General features: G+C 42.1%; 1 protein-coding gene across 6 annotated transcripts in view; it reads left to right on the top strand.

Moving 5' to 3' along the window:
- The window catches only part of ARHGAP17 (Rho GTPase activating protein 17), a 97,026-nt gene that overhangs the window by 52,112 nt on the left and 26,279 nt on the right, over positions 1-18,635 (top strand). For all 6 annotated transcript variants that reach the window (XR_009214163.1, XM_032157160.2, XM_032157154.2 and 3 more), the window contains 7 exons: positions 3,530-3,598; positions 3,757-3,838; positions 8,770-8,897; positions 10,460-10,571; positions 11,136-11,217; positions 14,039-14,119; positions 15,929-16,042. Coding sequence is in view for 5 of the 6 variants with exons in the window: in XM_032157160.2 (XP_032013051.1) it covers positions 3,530-3,598; positions 3,757-3,838; positions 8,770-8,897; positions 10,460-10,571; positions 11,136-11,217; positions 14,039-14,119; positions 15,929-16,042 (668 nt within the window). In the remaining variant the exon portion in view is untranslated. The remainder of the gene's footprint in view (positions 1-3,529; positions 3,599-3,756; positions 3,839-8,769; positions 8,898-10,459; positions 10,572-11,135; positions 11,218-14,038; positions 14,120-15,928; positions 16,043-18,635) is intronic.

Genomic DNA, 18,635 nt, shown 5'->3' with positions numbered 1-18,635 from the left:
ATAATGTAAGATTTAATATACAGTAAATGGCTCATATGTCCTCCGAGAAGATAAGGATTACTTTTAAAATGTTGCTTGAACAATTGGTTTGTAATTTGGGAGAAATAGAGCTTTTTATCTCATAAATTACAGATTAATTAGATGGTCAAGTGATCTCATTCTCTTTGCATCCACCTGTGTAGATAGATGTTCATTCTGAATGTTATTTGAGGTGGAATTATTTGAAATTGTAAAGGAATAGGGTCTTTGGGGACTCTCTAGACAATCTAGAGTCTAAGTCTGGATTGACTTAGACTTTTCCTGCTCTTATTTTTTGTCGTTTTAAAAAAATTGTTTTTTTATTTCCTGCTGATATTAAGACTGTTATATTTTAGTTCATTTAGGTCATGACATACTTTGCTTTTCAAAATAGCAAACCTTGATCAGTTAACTGCAATTAAATGACTTGTTTAAAATAATATAGTGGGTAGAAATATAAGAAAAATGTAAAAATAATATAGGGGATAGAAATTAAAACTAAACTCACAAAGTTATACCTTTGTTTTAAAAAGTTTTTATGTTTAAAAGATGATATGCAGATAAATGCTTCTACTAAAATAATGTCACATTGGCTTATTTGTGGTCTGAAGAGTTGTAGCTTTGTCAGTGTCATTTACCCAGCAGTCTTCTTAATATCTGGTCTAACCTAGATCTTGGCTATTGCCTACTTATTGCACACAAATTTGGGTAGAGGTTTAGGAAGTCATCGTGGTCTGATGTCTCTTCTCTCAACTTCCACGCTTGTCAGTATTTCAAATGGTAAAAACTTATGAAAATATTTTCTGCCTCCTCTCTTTATGCTTGCCTTGTGGATAATTTCCTCAGATCTATCTTCTGTTTCACTGATTCTCTCTTTAGCTGTGTTTGATCTGCTACTCAAATAATGTTGAGTTTTTAATTTCATTGACTATATTTTCCATTTCTGAAGTTCTAATTATTCAAATCTGCCCTTTTTGATACTATATTATTCTTTTCTAGTGTTTCTTTTAAATCATTTTAAATATACTTATTTAATAATCTCTGTTAATTCTGTTTTCTGAAATTCTCTGTGAGAGTGGTAGGAGTCTGCTTATGGTGGATTATTTCCTCATGTGTTTCGTAATTACTGTGAACTCATTTTAAGAGGGGCTTTATCTGTGGGACTATCAGGGATTGGAAATGAGACTTCCCAGAGAGTATTACCAGTCCAGGTCCATTTTTAATTAAATCAGTTTGGGGTTTCTGGGACCACATGTCAGTAAATTTAAACTTTAAACCCTCCTGAAAGCAGGCCTATGTTTGTGAAATCTCCTGGCCAATGTTTCTCAGACCTAAAGCCCATTCCAAAACAGACATACTTCCCCATGATTTCCATGTGATGCTAAGTGCATTTGTTCTAATCTATTCTTTCGTTGAGAGTACAGTTCTTCAGGAATCTTATCTTTATGCATGATATATGTGTACTTGTTTCTCCTTACCAGGCCCCAAGTCTTCAGACACCTTGGTCACCAAGACTGGCACAAATCTGCCCCAGGTCATCCCCAGCTTCCATTGATGCTTAGCATTCCGATTTTTTCTTTCTTTTTGCTTCTTTTTCTTCTTTCTCTCTTTGTGTGTGTGTGTATGGTGGGGTTGAGGGGAATCAAGGAATTTACTTTATTGCTTTCCCAGTTATTATAAAAGGATGTTCATTACTTCTAACTAGCATTTCCAAGTTTTTATCATAAATGGGAGGCCCTTCACATTAATTTGTGTACCTTGATGCCAAAAACAGAAGTCATTACATTAAAAAAAAAAAAAAAAAACTCTCTCTACATGTATATTTTCTGGCATATAAATTTTCATACATATATATATAATTCCTATGTATATTTATATTTGAAGATTGGAAATATGTACCTAATTGCCTAATCTGTCACTTACAAATTTTTTTTGGCCGGGTGCAGTGGCTTACATCTGTAATCCTAGCACTTTGTGAGGCTGAGGTGGGAGGATCACTTGAGGTCAGGAGTTCAAAACCAGGCTGACCAACATGATGAAACTCCATCTCTCCTAAAAAATAGAAAGATATTAGCTGAGCATGGTGGCATGCGCCTGTAGTCCCAGCTACTCAGGAGGCTGAGGCAGGAGAATCGCTTGAACCCCGGAGATGGAGGTTGCGGTGGGCCAAGATTGCGCCACTGGACTCCAGCCTGGGCTACAGAGCAAGCAAGACTCCATCTCAAAAAAAAAAAAAAAAAAAAATTTTTTTTTTTTTTACTTAGAGACTAGGTCTCACTCTGTTGTCCAGGCTGTTCTCAAATTCCTGGCTCCAAGCAATCCTCCCACCTCAGCCTCCCAAAGTGCTGGGATTGTAGGTGCGAGCCACCACACTCAGCTTGTCACTGTTCACAAAATTATTTAATTTTTATATATGTAATTCATTTACATTAGGTAAGATATGAAAAAGTGTAAAACAGTATACTGTGAAGTCTTTCTTCTACCATTATCCTCCTCCTGCCTAATTTCCATTGCTCCCAATAGGTGATAACTGCTACTAATTTCTTGTTTTTTTGTCAAGACATATTTTTATACATATGTGACAATAACAATATGACATTGCTGAGTGTGGTGGCTCATGCCTGTAATCCTAGCACTTTGGGAGGCTGGAGTGGGCAGATCACTTGAGGCCAGGAGTTTGAGACCAGCCTGGCCAACGTGGCGAAACCTTGTCTCTACCAAAAATACAAAAAGTGTGGTGGCGCACGCCTGTAATCCCAACTACTAGGGTGGCTGAGACAGGAGAATTCCTTGAACCCAGGAGGTGGAGGTTTCAGTGAGCCAAGATTGTGCCACTGCACTTCAGCCTGGGTGACAGAGTGAGACTCTGTCTCAAAAATATAAATAAAAACAAAATAAAAATATGACATACCCTTCCACCCACCCCCCGCCTTTTTTTTTTTTTTTATAGACAGAGTCTTGCACTGTTGCCAGGCTGGAGTACAGTGGCGCAATCTCAGCTCACTGCAAGCTCTGCCTCCTGGGCTCACACCATTCTCCTGCCTCAGCCTCCCAAGTAGCTGGGACTACAGGTGCCCGCCACCATACCTGGCTAATTTTTGTATTTTTAGTAGAGACGGGGTTTCACCATGTTGGCCAGGCTGGTCTCGAACTCCTAACCTCAGGTAGTCTGCCCACCTCAGCCTCCCAAAGTGCTGGGATTACAGGCGTGAGCCATCGTGCCTGGCCATTCCACCCCTTTTTTAACCCAAATGTGAAGACACCATAAGTAATGCTCTGTACTTTGCTTCTTAAACAGATGTGTTAAAATATATCTTGGAGATCTTTCTTTGTCAGTCATGTAAGAAGCTTCCTTATTCTTTCTGTATAGTTGTACCAGGCAGTTGATGGACATTTACTCTGTGGCACTTTCCATCACTTTTTCATCTAAGAGCTCACAGAGATTGTTCTCAGATGCCATTTTGTTTCACTTCTTTTTTCTTCAATAACCTCTCCTCTTCCATTTACCCAGGATCAACTTGCAGCAGACATGTACAACTTTATGGCCAAAGAAGGGGAGTACGGCAAATTCTTTGTTACGGTAAGCACCTTCCTTTGAGAAAATGTTAAAGCATTGTTAAAATGGAGTCATTTTAGCTGTTTTGCAAAAGATTTCATTTTTAGTTTTGCTCAGCCATTGTGTGTGTGTCCATCCGATGCTAACGTTACTTTTGTTTTTGAATGTGGGTCTGTTCTCAGTTATTAGAAGCCCAAGCAGATTACCATAGAAAAGCATTAGCAGTCTTAGAAAAGACCCTCCCCGAAATGCGAGCCCATCAAGGTAATGTAACCCGCGTGCGGCTGATGCTTCCTTCTTGCCTCTGCCACCTCTGCCTGGGTTCTTCTTCACCCTGACTCCTCTGCATGCACGTCCTTGGGATAAAGCTTCTCTGCCTAGGAGGGTACTGTTTCCCGGCATAATTTCATCTTCCTTGCTGCATTCTCTAATTTCTTCCAAACCCAAATTAACACACTAATGGAACATTTGTAGTTCTTCTGAAACCTTCAGTTGAAGAGAAAGCTGGCCTCTTTGGGGAGTGCCTGTGTGTTTTCCCATCTTCTGTAGGCTTGAAAAAGTCCAGCATTGAATGATCCTTTTCCACATCAGTTATTTGTTCCACAGGACTTAATTCTGGCCATGTGACTCCAAGAGCATCCATTCTAGGGAAAATATTTTGGACTTTCCAAAAGAGAAGCCAGTACTTGATGCCACTTCATGCACGTCACACTTAATAATAAGTGTGATTGAATCCTAAGACCGTGGTCGCCTCTTTCAGACTCCTCCTTTGTCTTTATACTAAGCTTTTGTTCTTATCAGCATTAATATTTCACCTATCATATTCAAGCACACTGCAGATTTTATCTGCAAGTTAGGTGCAGACTGAACTTTCCCTTTATGTTGAATTTTAAGTTGGGCATCTAAAGCTGCTTTTTTTTTTTCTCCCTAAAGCTTTTGATGCTATGTCTCTCTGATTTACCATTAGAGCATTTACCAGCAGAGATGAGCACAAGCTGTTGAATCAGAAATTGCTTGGCCATCTTTGGATCTATTTCACCTCTGGTGTAGACCTGACATTTGGAGCTTATGCTCCTCTGCAGAACCATTGGTCTTGAGCTGAAAGGGGATCAGGCCAGGTGCTGAGTGGGATGACTTTGTGATTTTGAGACCAAGCGTGTGTGTGTGTGTGTGTGTGTCTGTGTGTGTTGGGAGGGATGCTTTGTGGATGTGCATACATACCAGCACCTTCAAGAATGTGACTTTTTCTCCCCCTAAGTTCCAGGAGATCCTCACAGGTTCTGGCTTTGTGCCTGAAAATTTTTGGATCAAGGAATTATAAAATTTTATGTCTTGCCTGACTATATAGTCAGATCTTCAGCATTCTCAGGAGCAGTGTGTCTGATTTTCTCAGCCATTGCCCTTGCCTTCCCAAATAATCAAGATTATTAGTTCGTGGAGGATGGTGTTGAGTCACAGTGCAAAGGAATGGGGTCTCTGGAAAATGTTCCCACCCTCCTAGGGACAGACTCTTGCTCGGCAAGTTCAGAGCACCAAGAAAATATATTTATGAGATATCTGCTGTGGGCTGAGCCCCGCATAGGACAAAATAGTAGACAAATCATCATTTTAGCCTTTGAGTGGCTGAGAGTCTGATTTGAAAGAGTTGATTAACAAGAGGAAAAACGAGAGATTGGATTTTTTTAGCATTTTGTTTGTTGTTTTAAAGAGACAAGGTCTCACTCTATTGCCCAGGCTAGACTAGAACTGTCATTTTGTTTTTTTCCCAAGGGTATTTTCCCTAGAGAAACACATCAGGAAGCCATGGAGAGCGGGGATGGGGCAGGAAAGAGGTTAGGATGGAACAGCCCGTGGAGGAAGTGCGATTTGTCCTTCTTGCTGAGGTCACCCTTCACCGAGTTGCAATTCAACCCCTCCCACCTCTGCCTGTCCTTGTACCTGCCTCTCATCTTAGTTCTGTCTCTTCTTTCCTTGCTGTCTTCTCTGTTTTCGGAAAGACTTAGCTTGTCCTTACTATATAAAAAAAGTGTGACCTCCCCCCACAGCCCCCTCACCTCCGTGGACTCTGGTGTCACATTCATGGTCAGTTGGTGGTAATCTGGTACCTTCCTGACCTGAACACAGCATCCCGTTTAATCTGGTTCTCCTTCATTTCTTCTGGTGGGTACTTCAAGTGACCCCTTCCTGCCTGCCACCTGCATTTTCTTACCACCTTCCTACCCCTGAATCCTTTGCACTCTTGTGTCTACCCGCAATCCTTCTGCTGTTTAGGAAAAAAGAGCAAAGCATACTGCAGTTTTCAAAGGACCAGCAACCACCTGTCAGATCTTGGCATCTGACCTGGCATGGGCCATCTCTTCCTTATTCATTTTTGTCTCCTCACGCCACTCGACTGTCTTCTTTCATTGTGAGGACTCTGCGTTGCTCCATTTCTTTTTAAAAATTTTTCTTCAAGAAGGATTATATATTGCTCTATTTCTGTCTCCACCCCAGAAGTCAGCCTTTTCTGAGGTCCAGTCCTTGCACCTCTGTTCTCTCCCACCCTCACTTCCTCGCCCCTTTTTCCCTAGAAATCCCCTTACTTGGACAGCTTTGCCTCTTACCTGCATTTTAATCCTTGCAGCCTCCTAAGCATCGGTTCCCTTTGATGAACAGCACTCACCTTAAACTCAAAAAGCAAACCAGTCCTCTCCCCACACCAACTGTCCCTTTCTCCCTTCTTGTCTCCCTCGTATCACCTTTCTCCAGGTGATTCAGGTCTTAACCTTGGAACCCTTTTCTCCTTCCTCTCTTCCATCCACTGCCTGAGTTCTGTCCATTTCGCCCTAGGCTCTGCCATCCTCTCTTCCCCTGGCCCACTCTGCTTCATGCTCTCACGGCCTTGACGTGAACTTGGGATAAGATGTAAATTCCCAGACTCACAATTCCTGATCTTTTCTCAGCTGATTGCCTCTCACAAAGATGTGTTTGCCCATTTTTCAGCCTGTTTCTCTGTCCGTCTCATGAGACCCCCTCCAACCTCACTTCCTTTGAGAAGCCTTCTCTGACAACTGAAGCCAATAGCAAACACTTTGCCTCCTGAATTGTGCCAGCATTTATGGTCTACACCAGAAGTCGCAAACAGCCATATCTCATTAAAAATTGTTAAAAGTTGGTTGTCATCATGTGAAAACCAGATGGTTTGATGTAACAATCCCAATTTCTGGCTTCTCCTGAAAGTTGAGAACATCTGGCAACACTGGCTTTGCTTTCCCACGTGGCAGTGTTGGTTTGGTACGGAGGAGTGGTTATCTCCTGTCGGCAGATCGTGCACTCCCAGCAGGATTCGTGCCCCTGTGCTACCTATCCGGCTCCTCTAGACAATTGCATTTGCAACTCTTGTACCATCGATCTGCCATGACTTAGCAAATATGTCTTGTCTTGTTATTGACTGTTCTGTATTTACATGTGTGTCTTATATTCCCTTCACAATTCAATTGCCCTCTCCCTGAGGGTGGGGAGTCTCTGTGAACTTTACATGCCTCCTGCAGTACCTGACACATAGTAGGTCTGTTGTTTGAGAGGCCAGTCCCTGAGGTGGAATTTGCCTTATGACTTGCTTCTAGGTCGGTAGTTCTCACTTGCACTCTCTGTCAACATTATACCAGGCTTGGGGGTGGGGTACACTCTGTCCAGTGTTTACTAGAAAGTTCTAGCAGAGGTTTAAATCATGCCCACCCCTTAACATTACAGGGTTGGGCTTGTGGTGAAGGCAATGGCAGGTGTCATTTGCAGAACTCTCCTGGGTGATTCCAGGGCATCCCCTAGTGGAAGGCTCACGTGGCCATTTTCAGCCTGTGTTGTAAATTATTGCTTTAGATAAAAGGGACAAAGAATTTCAGGTAAGATTTGACCTCTGGGAAGGTCCAGACACCCAGATGTGTTTTCTATTGGAAATTCCCCTGGCTGGGGCCGGGCCAGAGACGAGGAGGGCTCCCCACAATTCTGAGAGTGGCTGGTGGCCTGCACCTCATTTTTGTCCCCCACCTTCCTTTCCCTCACCCCTTTCTTCAGTCTCTACCTCTCGCTCTTTCCATCCATTTTTACCTTTCCGCAAGCTCTCGGTTCTATGGATTTGTGGGATTTTATTTTTCTTCCTTCCCCATATGCAAATCTACCCCTGCTGTAACATGGTAGAGAGTGTAAGAGGACACACCAGAGTACATACTGCCTTCTTCCAACCCAGCTTTCTAACAGCAGAGCTGTTAAGGGACCAATGGCCAATAAATGTGCAGAGAAGGACATGAACCCTTCCTGTTGTTAGAAAGATTTAACTGTTTCTCCCTGGAGCAGTTTTCACAACTGGTTTGCCCTCCTTTGCTTCTGCAAGCTGCTCAGATAGCACTAGATCTCTGCAGCTTGCACAGGCAGGCCAAACTCAACCAGATACTTCTTATTCTAATTCATATGTCTGTTCTCTAAATTCTTCTTTCTATTTTACTGCTTCATTTTATTTGTGCTAAGCTGCCTCATGACCTGAAGATAATCTAAAATATGGCTTTCCTGCCGTCAGCATAGCCTTCAGCTGCTTTAGGGCTATATTCTTTCCACGCAGAATTTTTCGGAGCTGTTTGGGGATGCGGTGTTCTGAAGCACTGCATGCCGCAGAGATGTCGCATCTGATGGAGAGTAACTGCAACGTGGAGAGTTCACGTTGGCCATCTCCAGTCTCGTATGACAGATGCTTAACTTGTGTTTGAAATTTTCAGAGATTATTTCCATTTTTGTATAGCAAAGAATCTATTTCTTGTCCTCTAGCTAGAAGGCTTTGCATGGCTAGAATAAATTTCTTTTCAACGAAACAGTATGCTCTGGCGAATCTTCCTTTTGGTGCAAGGCAGCCCACTAAACCCGCTGTTGTGTTAATGAGGTGTGGTGCAGGTGTGCAGCGCGCCACTGCAGCTTCTGGGCAGCCTGAGTTGGTGCCATCTAGGTGCGCTCAGGCTTCTGTTCCACAAGTAACCGCCCCAGCCTGGTCCATAGTTTGCTGCTCCAGTAGATGGCAAATAACAAAAGCAAATAGAACAGATGTATCCCCTCTTCCCACAGCCTCAGCTACCAGTCGGCTAGAAAAGCCCATTGGGTAGTTGGGGAGAAAATAGCTTGGTAATGCCGTGAGTTTGTTGGGTATCTAACTGAACAATTTGCTGCTCTAGATAAGTGGGCGGAAAAACCAGCCTTTGGGACTCCCCTAGAAGAACACCTGAAGAGGAGCGGGCGCGAAATTGCGCTGCCCATTGAAGCCTGTGTCATGCTGCTTCTGGAGACAGGCATGAAGGAGGAGGTGAGGGGAGCTTCGTGATCCTGTGCACCAAGTCTCCATGCCCCTTGTTCTGCCCAGAGCGCCATGCTCCCCGCCAGCCCCCGTCCACCCCCACTTAGTTATACAGCCATTGTCCGTTTTGTGTAAAACAGTGGCTTTCAAGCTTTTGTCACCACGATCCATATTTTAAATTGCAACCCTGTTCCTTATGATACCTATCTGTCTATGAATGAAACAAAGGTTTTACAAAACAATGTTTACCTTTCCTGATTGTGGTACACCCTGACCTCTTTATGTCCTGTTTGATTGTTTCATTTAAAACTCTGGTTGTGATTTGTGACAGATTTCATGACGCAATAATAGGCTAAAGAGCTTTAGTTTACATTTGCATAGTATTATGTAATTTTTTTGAGTGGAGATCATTTACATACTTAAGTTTACGGGATTCTTACCCCAAACCCCCCATGAACCAAATAAGGGAGTTTTTATTACTCTTCTTGTATAAATAAGGAAGTCAGCATACCGGGAGTTTACACCAGGTCAGAGCCAGAATCAAAATGCAAGGCTTTTTTTTTCCTTTTTAAAACTTTGTATTGAAATAGAACGTACATACAGAAAAGCATACATATCATAGGTGTACAGCTCGATGCGCTTGCATGACTAAACCCACCCATGGAATCGGCACTCAGATCAAAGAACACCCCGGAAGCCCTCCTTATGTTTGCTTCCAGCCACTCCCCTTCTAACAGCCTACGTTTGTGCTTCTTGTCTGGGGCCAGATTTGCTCCCCAGGAGACATTTGTCAAGGTCTGGAGGTATTTTGGATCATCACAACTGAGAAGAGGAGGTGTTACTGTCATCTAGTAGTAGAGGCCATGTGTATTCGTCCATTCTCACGTTGCTATAAAGAACTACCTCAGCCTGGGTAATTTATGACAAAAAGAGCTTTAACTGACTCACAGTTCCACAGGCTGTACACGAATCGTGGCTGGGGAGGCCTCAGGAAACTTACAGTCATGGCGGAAGGCGAAGGGGAAATAGGCACAGTGTTCACGTGGTGGAACAGGAGGGAAAGAGTGAGCATGCGCACAAAGGGGGAGTTGCTACACACTTTCAAACAACCAGATCTTGTGAGCTCTCACTCACTGTCACAAGAACAGCAAAAGGGAAATCCACCCCCATGATCCAGTCACCTCCCACCAGGCCCCGCCTTCAACACTGGAGATCATAATTCCACATGAGATTTGGGTGGGGACACAGAAACAAACCATATCACCATGGATGCTGCTAAACATCCTACAGGGCACAGGACAACCTCCAACAAAAAATCATCCAGGCTAAAATGTCTGTAGTGCTGAGGTCAAGAAACCCTGCCTAGACTAATTTTCTTCCTGCCTGTCCCTGTGCTTGGGTACATGCTCAGCCCTCGTCATTCCTCCTGACAGCCCTGCAGGGCAGGCAGTAACACCGCTTTCATAGACAAGAGGTGAGCGGCAGTCAGGAAATCCCCATCAGAACACACTGCCAGTTAGTCTGAGTATCCCAACCTGCACTTGATGCTGATGGCTTTTCATTATCTTTAGGGCCTTTTCCGAATTGGGGCTGGGGCCTCCAAGTTAAAGAAGCTGAAAGCTGCTTTGGACTGTTCTACTTCTCACCTGGATGAGTTCTATTCAGACCCCCATGCTGTAGCAGGTGAGCGCCAAAGAGTGTCTGCAAATCAAGTCACTCTCAAGGCGGTGGGCAGGTTCTGTCTCAGACAGATGGTCAGTTAAAATCCAATTTCAGTTATAGGTTTAAGTGACAAAACCGAAGTGGCCTCTTGCTACAATTCCTTAGTGTATATACAATGTAATGTACACACGTGTCTTCTTTACTCCTTTTTTGTTTTTCTATTTTCATGATTAAAGGAGAGAGTAGCTTATAATGCAAATATTAGGAGACGTATTTGTATTTTCTTCCCATCTTTCACAGTCTTCCCCCCGCCAAATTCCTGTCTACCTGGAGAAATTATGTCTGTTAAGGGGATGACTTTAAAACTAATTTTATTTGTAATTGATCTCTTAAAACTTTTTTTTTGCAAGAGATTTAATTTGTTTTATGGACATTTTAGTCTCTAACAACTCTTGCCAACTTATGATTTGTTATATACACCTTGGAAGATCGTAATTGAGATCATTTCAATTTGCAAAATAGTATGTCCCAAGATTCCTAGCCTTACCCCTTTTTCATACTCAAAGAGAGTGTTAATGATTTCAGGTGCTTTAAAATCCTATTTACGGGAATTGCCTGAACCTTTGATGACTTTTAATCTGTATGAAGAATGGACACAAGTTGCAAGGTAAGTTTAAAGAACACAGAGTTGTAAATGTTAAAGGGAATGATGTGATATTGTGCGCTATTTGCAAATCATTTTATTCTCAGGGATCATAAGATTAAAATAGCATATTTGTTAATGCATGTCTCAGCTCTTATTTATGTTTAGAATAAAAATATCAAGTATTATAATTATTAGTGTAGGAAAGTCACCACGTAGGCATTGGTTTAAATTTGTGTTATTTATGTGGATAAAGACATAGAGTGGTACCCACGTTAATGGATTTGCAAATTTCCAGCCCCCTTTATGTTGAAGAAAGCCCTGTAACTGGGGATAGGGGTCATACTGACCCGTGGCAGTGTGCCTTTTGAGCTGTGTGCGGTCTCACCTGTGCAATAATACAGTTGGCCTTTAAACAGCATGGGGATTAGGGGCATTGATACCCTACATAATTGCAAATTCAAGTATACTTTTAACTCCCTCAAAACAACTAATAGCATACTGTTGACTGGAAGCCTTACTGATAACCTAGTCAATTAACACATATTTTGTATGTTGTATGTATTATATACTGTAGTCTTACAATAGATAAGCTAGAGAAAAAGTACTATTAAGAAAATTGTAAAGAGGAGACAATCTGTTTACTATTCATTAAAGGGAAGTGGATCATCTTAAAGGTCTTCGTCCTTGTCTTCATGTCGAGTAGGTCGAAGAAGTAGAGAAAGTGAAGGGGTTAGTTTTGCTGTTTCAGGGGTGGCAGTTCATCTGTGAGTTTTTTCAGATTGTCAGAGATCTCCAGGAATTTTCCTATATGTTTATTGAAAAAACTTGCATATAAAGTGGACCTTGTGTTGTCAGCTGTATAATGATGACATTAATATTTACTGAGCATTTTCTTGTGCTAAGTACTGTGCTCATCCTTGTAGCTATTACCTCTTGTAATCTTTAATTAACGTTATAAAAGGCAGATGATGTTGTGATCTGCATTTTACAGAAAGGAAACTGAGGCTTGGGAGGGAACAGGGCCAGGAGAGTAGCAAGTAATTGGCAGAGCTAGAATTCAAACCAGACAGACCCAAATGCTATACTCCTCTACTTTGTCCCTTTCCCTCCACCGTCAGCTTCAGTCTGTCTAGAAACAGTTGATTTTAAGCAGGACAGCTTTGTTTAAAAAGCCTAGAAGCTTCTGCTTGGCTGGCCAGCCCATCTCCTCGTCTTTTTTCTCATGGTACTGACTCCCCTCCTCTCCAGAGTGCCTACTCCTCACCACTAAGGGAAGAGGAACAAATCTCACCTCTGTTCTGTCCTCTTCCCCATCTATGGACACTGCCCCTGTTCCCTACAGGCAGGCCATGATCAAATAAGAGCCACTTATTTCTGATCAGTTACACTTCAGTGGATGTGAGTCGATCGCTTGTGTCTTTAACCAGGTTTTGCATTTGAGCTTTTTTCTTTTCTTTTCTTTTCTTTTTTTTTTTTTTTTTTTGAGTTGCAGTCCCGCTCTGTCACCCAGGCTGGAGTGCAGTGGCGCAGTCTAGGGTCACTGCAACCTCCACCTCCCTGGTTCAAGCAATTCCCCTGCATCAGCCTCCCGAGTAGCTGGCATTACAGGCGCACACCACCATGCTGGCTAATTTTTTTGTATTTTTAATAGTGACAAGGTTTCACCATGTTGGCCAGACTGGTCTTGAACTCGTGACCTCAGGCAATCCGCCTGCCTCGGCCTCCCAAACTGCTGAGATTACAGGCATGAGCCACCACGCTCGGCCGCATTTGAGCTTTTCTCTGTAATTGTGGAATGAGAGACTTTGTCCCTGGTAGATGGTGAGGTTTTTAAGTTCAGAGACAAGTTCTTAGTCATCACGTATCCTTGGAACCCTGCCTGGGGCCCAGCCTGCTGTCAGTATTAATGTTTATGGGACAGAATTCAGTGGAATCCAACATCAGTGTTAGGTGGAGGAGAGTTGTGGGATTTCTTTATTGGCTAGCCTCCTACCCAATAAAAGATTTCCTTGTTTATTACAAGGAAATAAACTTGTAAAAGAAGGTGTCTGTCTGTTGGTATATTGATTCCAAATTTGAGAATTGTCAATATGGGTGGGCTTCCATCCCAGTAACGCATCGACTGGCCTCTAAAGTGTAATTATGTTTAATCCCTATCCATGTTCTCCAGAATGGTTCTGTTCTGGAGGATATTTCAAGTTCAAAGTGGTGTTATAGAGGCCCCTCTAACACTCTTGGTCCCTAGTGCGCAGAGTTGGCCATGCTCTACAGGCTTCTCACTGCCCCCTTTTTTATGTCTCTGCAAGTTTGTACGTTGCGCCTGTGGAGTGCAAGAGCTTTTACAGTTGCTTCACAACAGAAATGGGCTGCTTGGTGTGCAGCCAGTTTGCAGTATTGCAAGCAAGAAAAGACCCAGAGGTCTGGGTGCCTGGGAGCTCAGCCCCCTGATCTGTGGCTGGGCTGCTTGAGGGTAGGAGAATTTGGGCTCCGTGAAGCCATACGTCAGTACACACTTTTTCTAGACAGAATTTTCAGTAGTGTCTTGTCTGTTCTGTGCCAAGCATTGGTGGAGGTGGTTTTGCCACAGACGCCTCAAAATCGTTCAGCAGTATCAACACTTACCCTGCTTTGCACATCCAGAGATTGAAGGTTAACCAACTGCGCAGAGTTAAACAGTTAATTGGTATTTGACTCTAAATCTGTTTATTTCCATAGCCTGGGCTGTTTTCCAACTGTGCTTTCTCTGTCAAAATGGAGGCCTCATTTTTAATATAGCATATTAATAAGATATTACTAATTGGTGTCTTAATAAATTGTTGTACTTAAAAGTTTTTGTTCTCAGTGTGCAGGATCAAGATAAAAAACTTCAAGACTTGTGGAGAACATGTCAGAAGTTGCCACCACAAAATTTTGTTAACTTTAGGTATGTATGATTGAGCTATAATCACTCTGGAGTGAAGATAAGTTTAATGCCCAGCAGAGAAGTCATTTAATTCAGGCATACTTGGCACATTAAAAAACAACAACAACAACAACAAAACACATCACTTTGGAGAGTAACTTGGGGCTACTGGGAATGGGATTTCATGTATATTATGATGAATTTCAAGCATCAGTATCATGCCTGACATTAATACGTAAGTTGGCTTATCATTTTCCCACTACAGCTATTAGCAATAAATTTCTTGTGAAAAGTTTGAGTGACTGTATGTTGGGTTTGGAGTCCAAATCATCCAGTATGTTAAAGGCAAAATTAATCAATAGTTGTACATTCTGTAATGTCTTTTGTATGTGCTACTTAGTTTATTTTAAAGTATAAATCATCTTAATAAAATTTCAAGGAATGGAGATTATGTATTACTTTGTGGAATAACTATGGTTTTAAGAAAATTTACCATGGGACAAAACTTCCGTAATGTAACTTCTGTTTTCCTTTTGACTTAATATGTAACTTTGAACAAGTATAGAGAAAAGGAAAAAGTGGCCCCAGGGGATAAAGTCACTCAAAACCAAACAAAGAAAATTTTCTAGAAAGTCCCCCTAGAAAATTTTCCTTGTTTGGTTTTGAGTGACATTAAGTGACCAGTCAGAATACTTTACAGGTGATATGTCTGGAATGTTACTTGTCCTTAAATTCTGCCTTGGGCTCTCCCACTAAGCTAAGCTACATATTCCCTTTTAAATATTCCCTTTGATTAATTTAACTCACCCAGCTTGGAATTACAGATACTCTTCCTCTATTCAGTGTATTTGGTGAGAACTCAGTACTTCTTAGTATGTTGAGAGTTTGGCTCTTTATTTTGTTTATTTTACTCTGTAATTGTTACTAATTGATTTTTGAATAGGGAGCACATTCCCATGGTTCAAAATTCAAAAGGTATACAATGAAAAATCTCTCTCCTGTTCCCATACCCCAGCCACCCAGTTCCTCTCCTGGGATGCATCCAGTGTTTACAGTTTCTTATATATCCTCTCAGCAAGAGTTAATGTAGACATAAGCAAATACAGTCATGTGTACATACTTGCCTACGTATTTTTTCTCTCACACCCCCTTTTTAAAAAACCAAATGGTAGTGTATGTTGTATACATCATTCTCCCCCTCACCTTTTTTGCTTGACATCTTAAGGTATTTGCTTAATACATCTTGGAGATTTTTCCTTCTCAGTACATTTTGTAATGATGGTTGCATAGTCCTCCACTGTATGGATATACTGTGATTTATTTAACCAGCTCCCTATTGATAGTTGGGTTGTTCTTACGTTTTTGCCTTTATACGACTGTACTTATACATAAGGTATGTATATATGATAAATTGGATATTTTTATAATTCCACTGTAAAGTATTTTCAAATACAGTTTCCTTTAAGCAGTATAACTGTGTCTGTTTTTGTATTTAAAAATATTGAGCTCACTATTAACACATTATAACTTATAATAGGGGTATAATAGATAGGACATAAAGGAGAAATTGATTAGAAATATATAGCCAATAGAGGTTCAAATCACTAAGATTTATACTTAACTATTTTCTTCTTCTAAGCCCTAATTAGTCTATGATCTGAAGCAAAGAACACAAGAAATGTATAAAATGCTTCACCTGAGCCAGATTCTGATTTAGGAACCCTCTGCAGTTAGCACCTGAGCAACCTGGGATTGTGCACCTGGCCAGGAAGAGAACATTCTAGCAGCTATTTCAGAGGAGAAACCCTCCCCTTCTCTTTTGACCCCTAGATATTTGATCAAGTTCCTTGCAAAGCTTGCTCAGACCAGCGATGTGAATAAAATGACTCCCAGCAACATTGCGATTGTGTTAGGCCCTAACTTGTTATGGGCCAAAAATGAAGGGTAAGTCATCTTTCTCTGTATCACATCATTTGAATTTCTTCTTTCCCACCTGATGAGATAGATGCATAGAAATGTAACTCAGTTACACATTCTAGTTTATGATCAAGGTATTCTGAAATTGGTTTTCTCATTCAGCCGATATTCTTGGAACACAGCTGTGAGCTGGGTGCTGTCCCAGCTGGTGGTGACACAAAGATGTGTGAGACATTGTCCCAGTTCTCAAAATGCCCCTGCTCTTAGGCAGTTAGATAGCTCGGTGGCTACAGTACAGTGATAAGAAAAATACGCAGCCGGGCGCGGTGGCTCACGCTTGTAATCCCAGCACTTTGGGAGGCCGAGGCGGGCGGATCACGAGGTCAGGAGATCGAGACCACGGTGAAACCCCGTCTCTACTAAAAAATACAAAAAAATTAGCCGGGCGTGGTGGCGGGCGCCTGTAGTCCCAGCTACTCGGAGAGGCTGAGGCAGGAGAATGGCGTGAACCTGGGAGGCGGAGCTTGCAGTGAGCCGAGATTGCGCCACTGCACTCCAGCCTGGGCGACAGAGCGAGACTCCGTCTCAAAAAAAAAAAAAAAAAGAAAAGAAAAAGAAAAATACACATATTTGTGTGTGTGTATATATGATATTGTAGGAGGGGTAGCACTTCCAGCCTCTTAGGATGTCTGGCTGGGCCTGAGAACTAAATGGACATAAGACAGGTTAACAGGAGAAAGCATACAGATTTTTACATTTTAATGCCCAGCAGAGAAGTCATTTAATTCATGCCTACTTAGCACATTAATAAAAAACACATCACTTTGGAGGGTAACTTGGGACTACTGGGAATGGGATTTCACATATATTATGGTCTGGGAATGGGATTTCATGTATATTATGATGAATCTGAAGCATCAGTGTCATGTCTGACATTGGAGTTCCCACAGGAAAATGAAGATCCAAAGAAGCAGTTGGAGCCGAATGCTTGTATATGAAGTTGGACAAAAAGTAAATTGTGAAAACATGACCAGACAAAGGAGCGTGGGCTAGGGCAGTTAGTTGTGGAGAAGTGACTAGGAAGATAAGGATTCGTTCAGCAAGGTTTGTTTATGGAGGTTTCCCTCAGCCTTGCCTTCCCATCCCTGCTGTTAGGAATGTTTCTTTCTTCCTGGTATAAGGAGGGCATCCTTCACGTTGGAGTTTATCTCCTGCTTTCAGGATGAAAAAGGAAGGTCGGAGCCCTCTTCTTGCATGTGATGGTTTTCAAGTGTCTTTAACTCAAAATAATCCTATGCCTAAGGGGCATATTTTGGGATAGCATATTCTGCCCCCTTTATCAAGTATGGCGGCAGCAGAGGTAAAGAAACATAATTCAGGCTGAGAAGTCAGGGAAAGCTCTGGTTAGGGAATGGCACTGGAGCTGTACCTTGATGAGTTAACAGTTTCCTACAGCCAGGACCTGGATGGGCCAAGACACTGTTGAAAGGGCCTAGTTTCCATTATTTATGGGCATGTCACATGGCTTCGTGAAACTTGAAGACAGAGAACATGAGGCTGTGACTGGGAAGGCCAGAGCCTTCAAGGGCCTCACACATTCTACTGAGGTGTCTGGGACTTATTTTCTGGGTGGTGGGGAGTCATTCATTAAGGTTCCTAAGCAGAAGAGTGTCTGAAGTTGCACTTAGATAACTTTACTGGCATTGCAAAATGTAGATTGAATAGAGGAGGGGTCGGGGGATCCGCTGGAAAGCTTCTGGGAAATTGCCACTCTGTTGATGGCATTGTGATGATCTCATTAGTAATCAGAACTAACCTTTTGAATAGAGGACATAAAGGAGAAATTGATTAGAAATATATAGCAAATAGAGGTTGAATCATTGACATTTATACTGTTGTCCTGTTTTTGCAGATGAGGACACTGACTCTTAGAAAGAAAAAGTAATCTGCTTAGGGTCACACAGCAGGGAACTGGTGTACCCAGGTTCTGGGTACAGAGCCTGTGTCCTTATTAACCTTTATTAGCTTTCCAATACTCTCCTAAAAGAAAAATGGGAAAGGATATGAGAGGACAGTTTCTCCCTAATCCAGCAGGGTTTTAAGGCACACAGACTGATCAGACTCCATATGGGAGGAAGGCTGGGAAGGATCATTTACAGGCAGAGCTTCAATTTTAAGCTGGAATTTGAAAGGAGCAAGAAATTTTACTTGGTCAGAAAGTGGGTGAAAATATTCTGGTGGGGAGAGAGGTCAGAGTGATAGGAGAGGAGAGGTTTGAGGCAGTCAGACCTGGGATCGAGCTTGGGAACCCAGTGTCCTCATGTAGGCCTCATAACAGGTTGTTGTAAAAATTAAGCGAGGTGAAGAACCTGAAGCCTGGTAGGTGGCCAGAAAGTGTCAGGCCTTTTGCAGGTGGTTTGCTTTTGTGGTGTTCTGACTCCCAACTGAAACAGGAGCTTGACAACAGTGATAATAACTCTTACTTATTTTTTTCTTCTTCTTTCTTTTTTTTTTTATTTTTTTGAGACAAGGTCTCGCTTTGTTCTCCATGCTGGAGCACAGTGGCGTGATCATGGCTCACTGCAGCCTCAACCTCCTGGGCTCAGGCGATCCTCCCACC

The sequence above is a fragment of the Hylobates moloch genome, unplaced genomic scaffold (genome assembly GCF_009828535.3).
Source record: "Hylobates moloch isolate HMO894 unplaced genomic scaffold, HMol_V3 SCAFFOLD_6, whole genome shotgun sequence".
Classification (NCBI taxonomy): domain Eukaryota; kingdom Metazoa; phylum Chordata; class Mammalia; order Primates; family Hylobatidae; genus Hylobates; species Hylobates moloch.
Note: the sequence above shows the minus strand (reverse complement) of the source record. Positions and strands in the feature narration are given on the sequence as shown.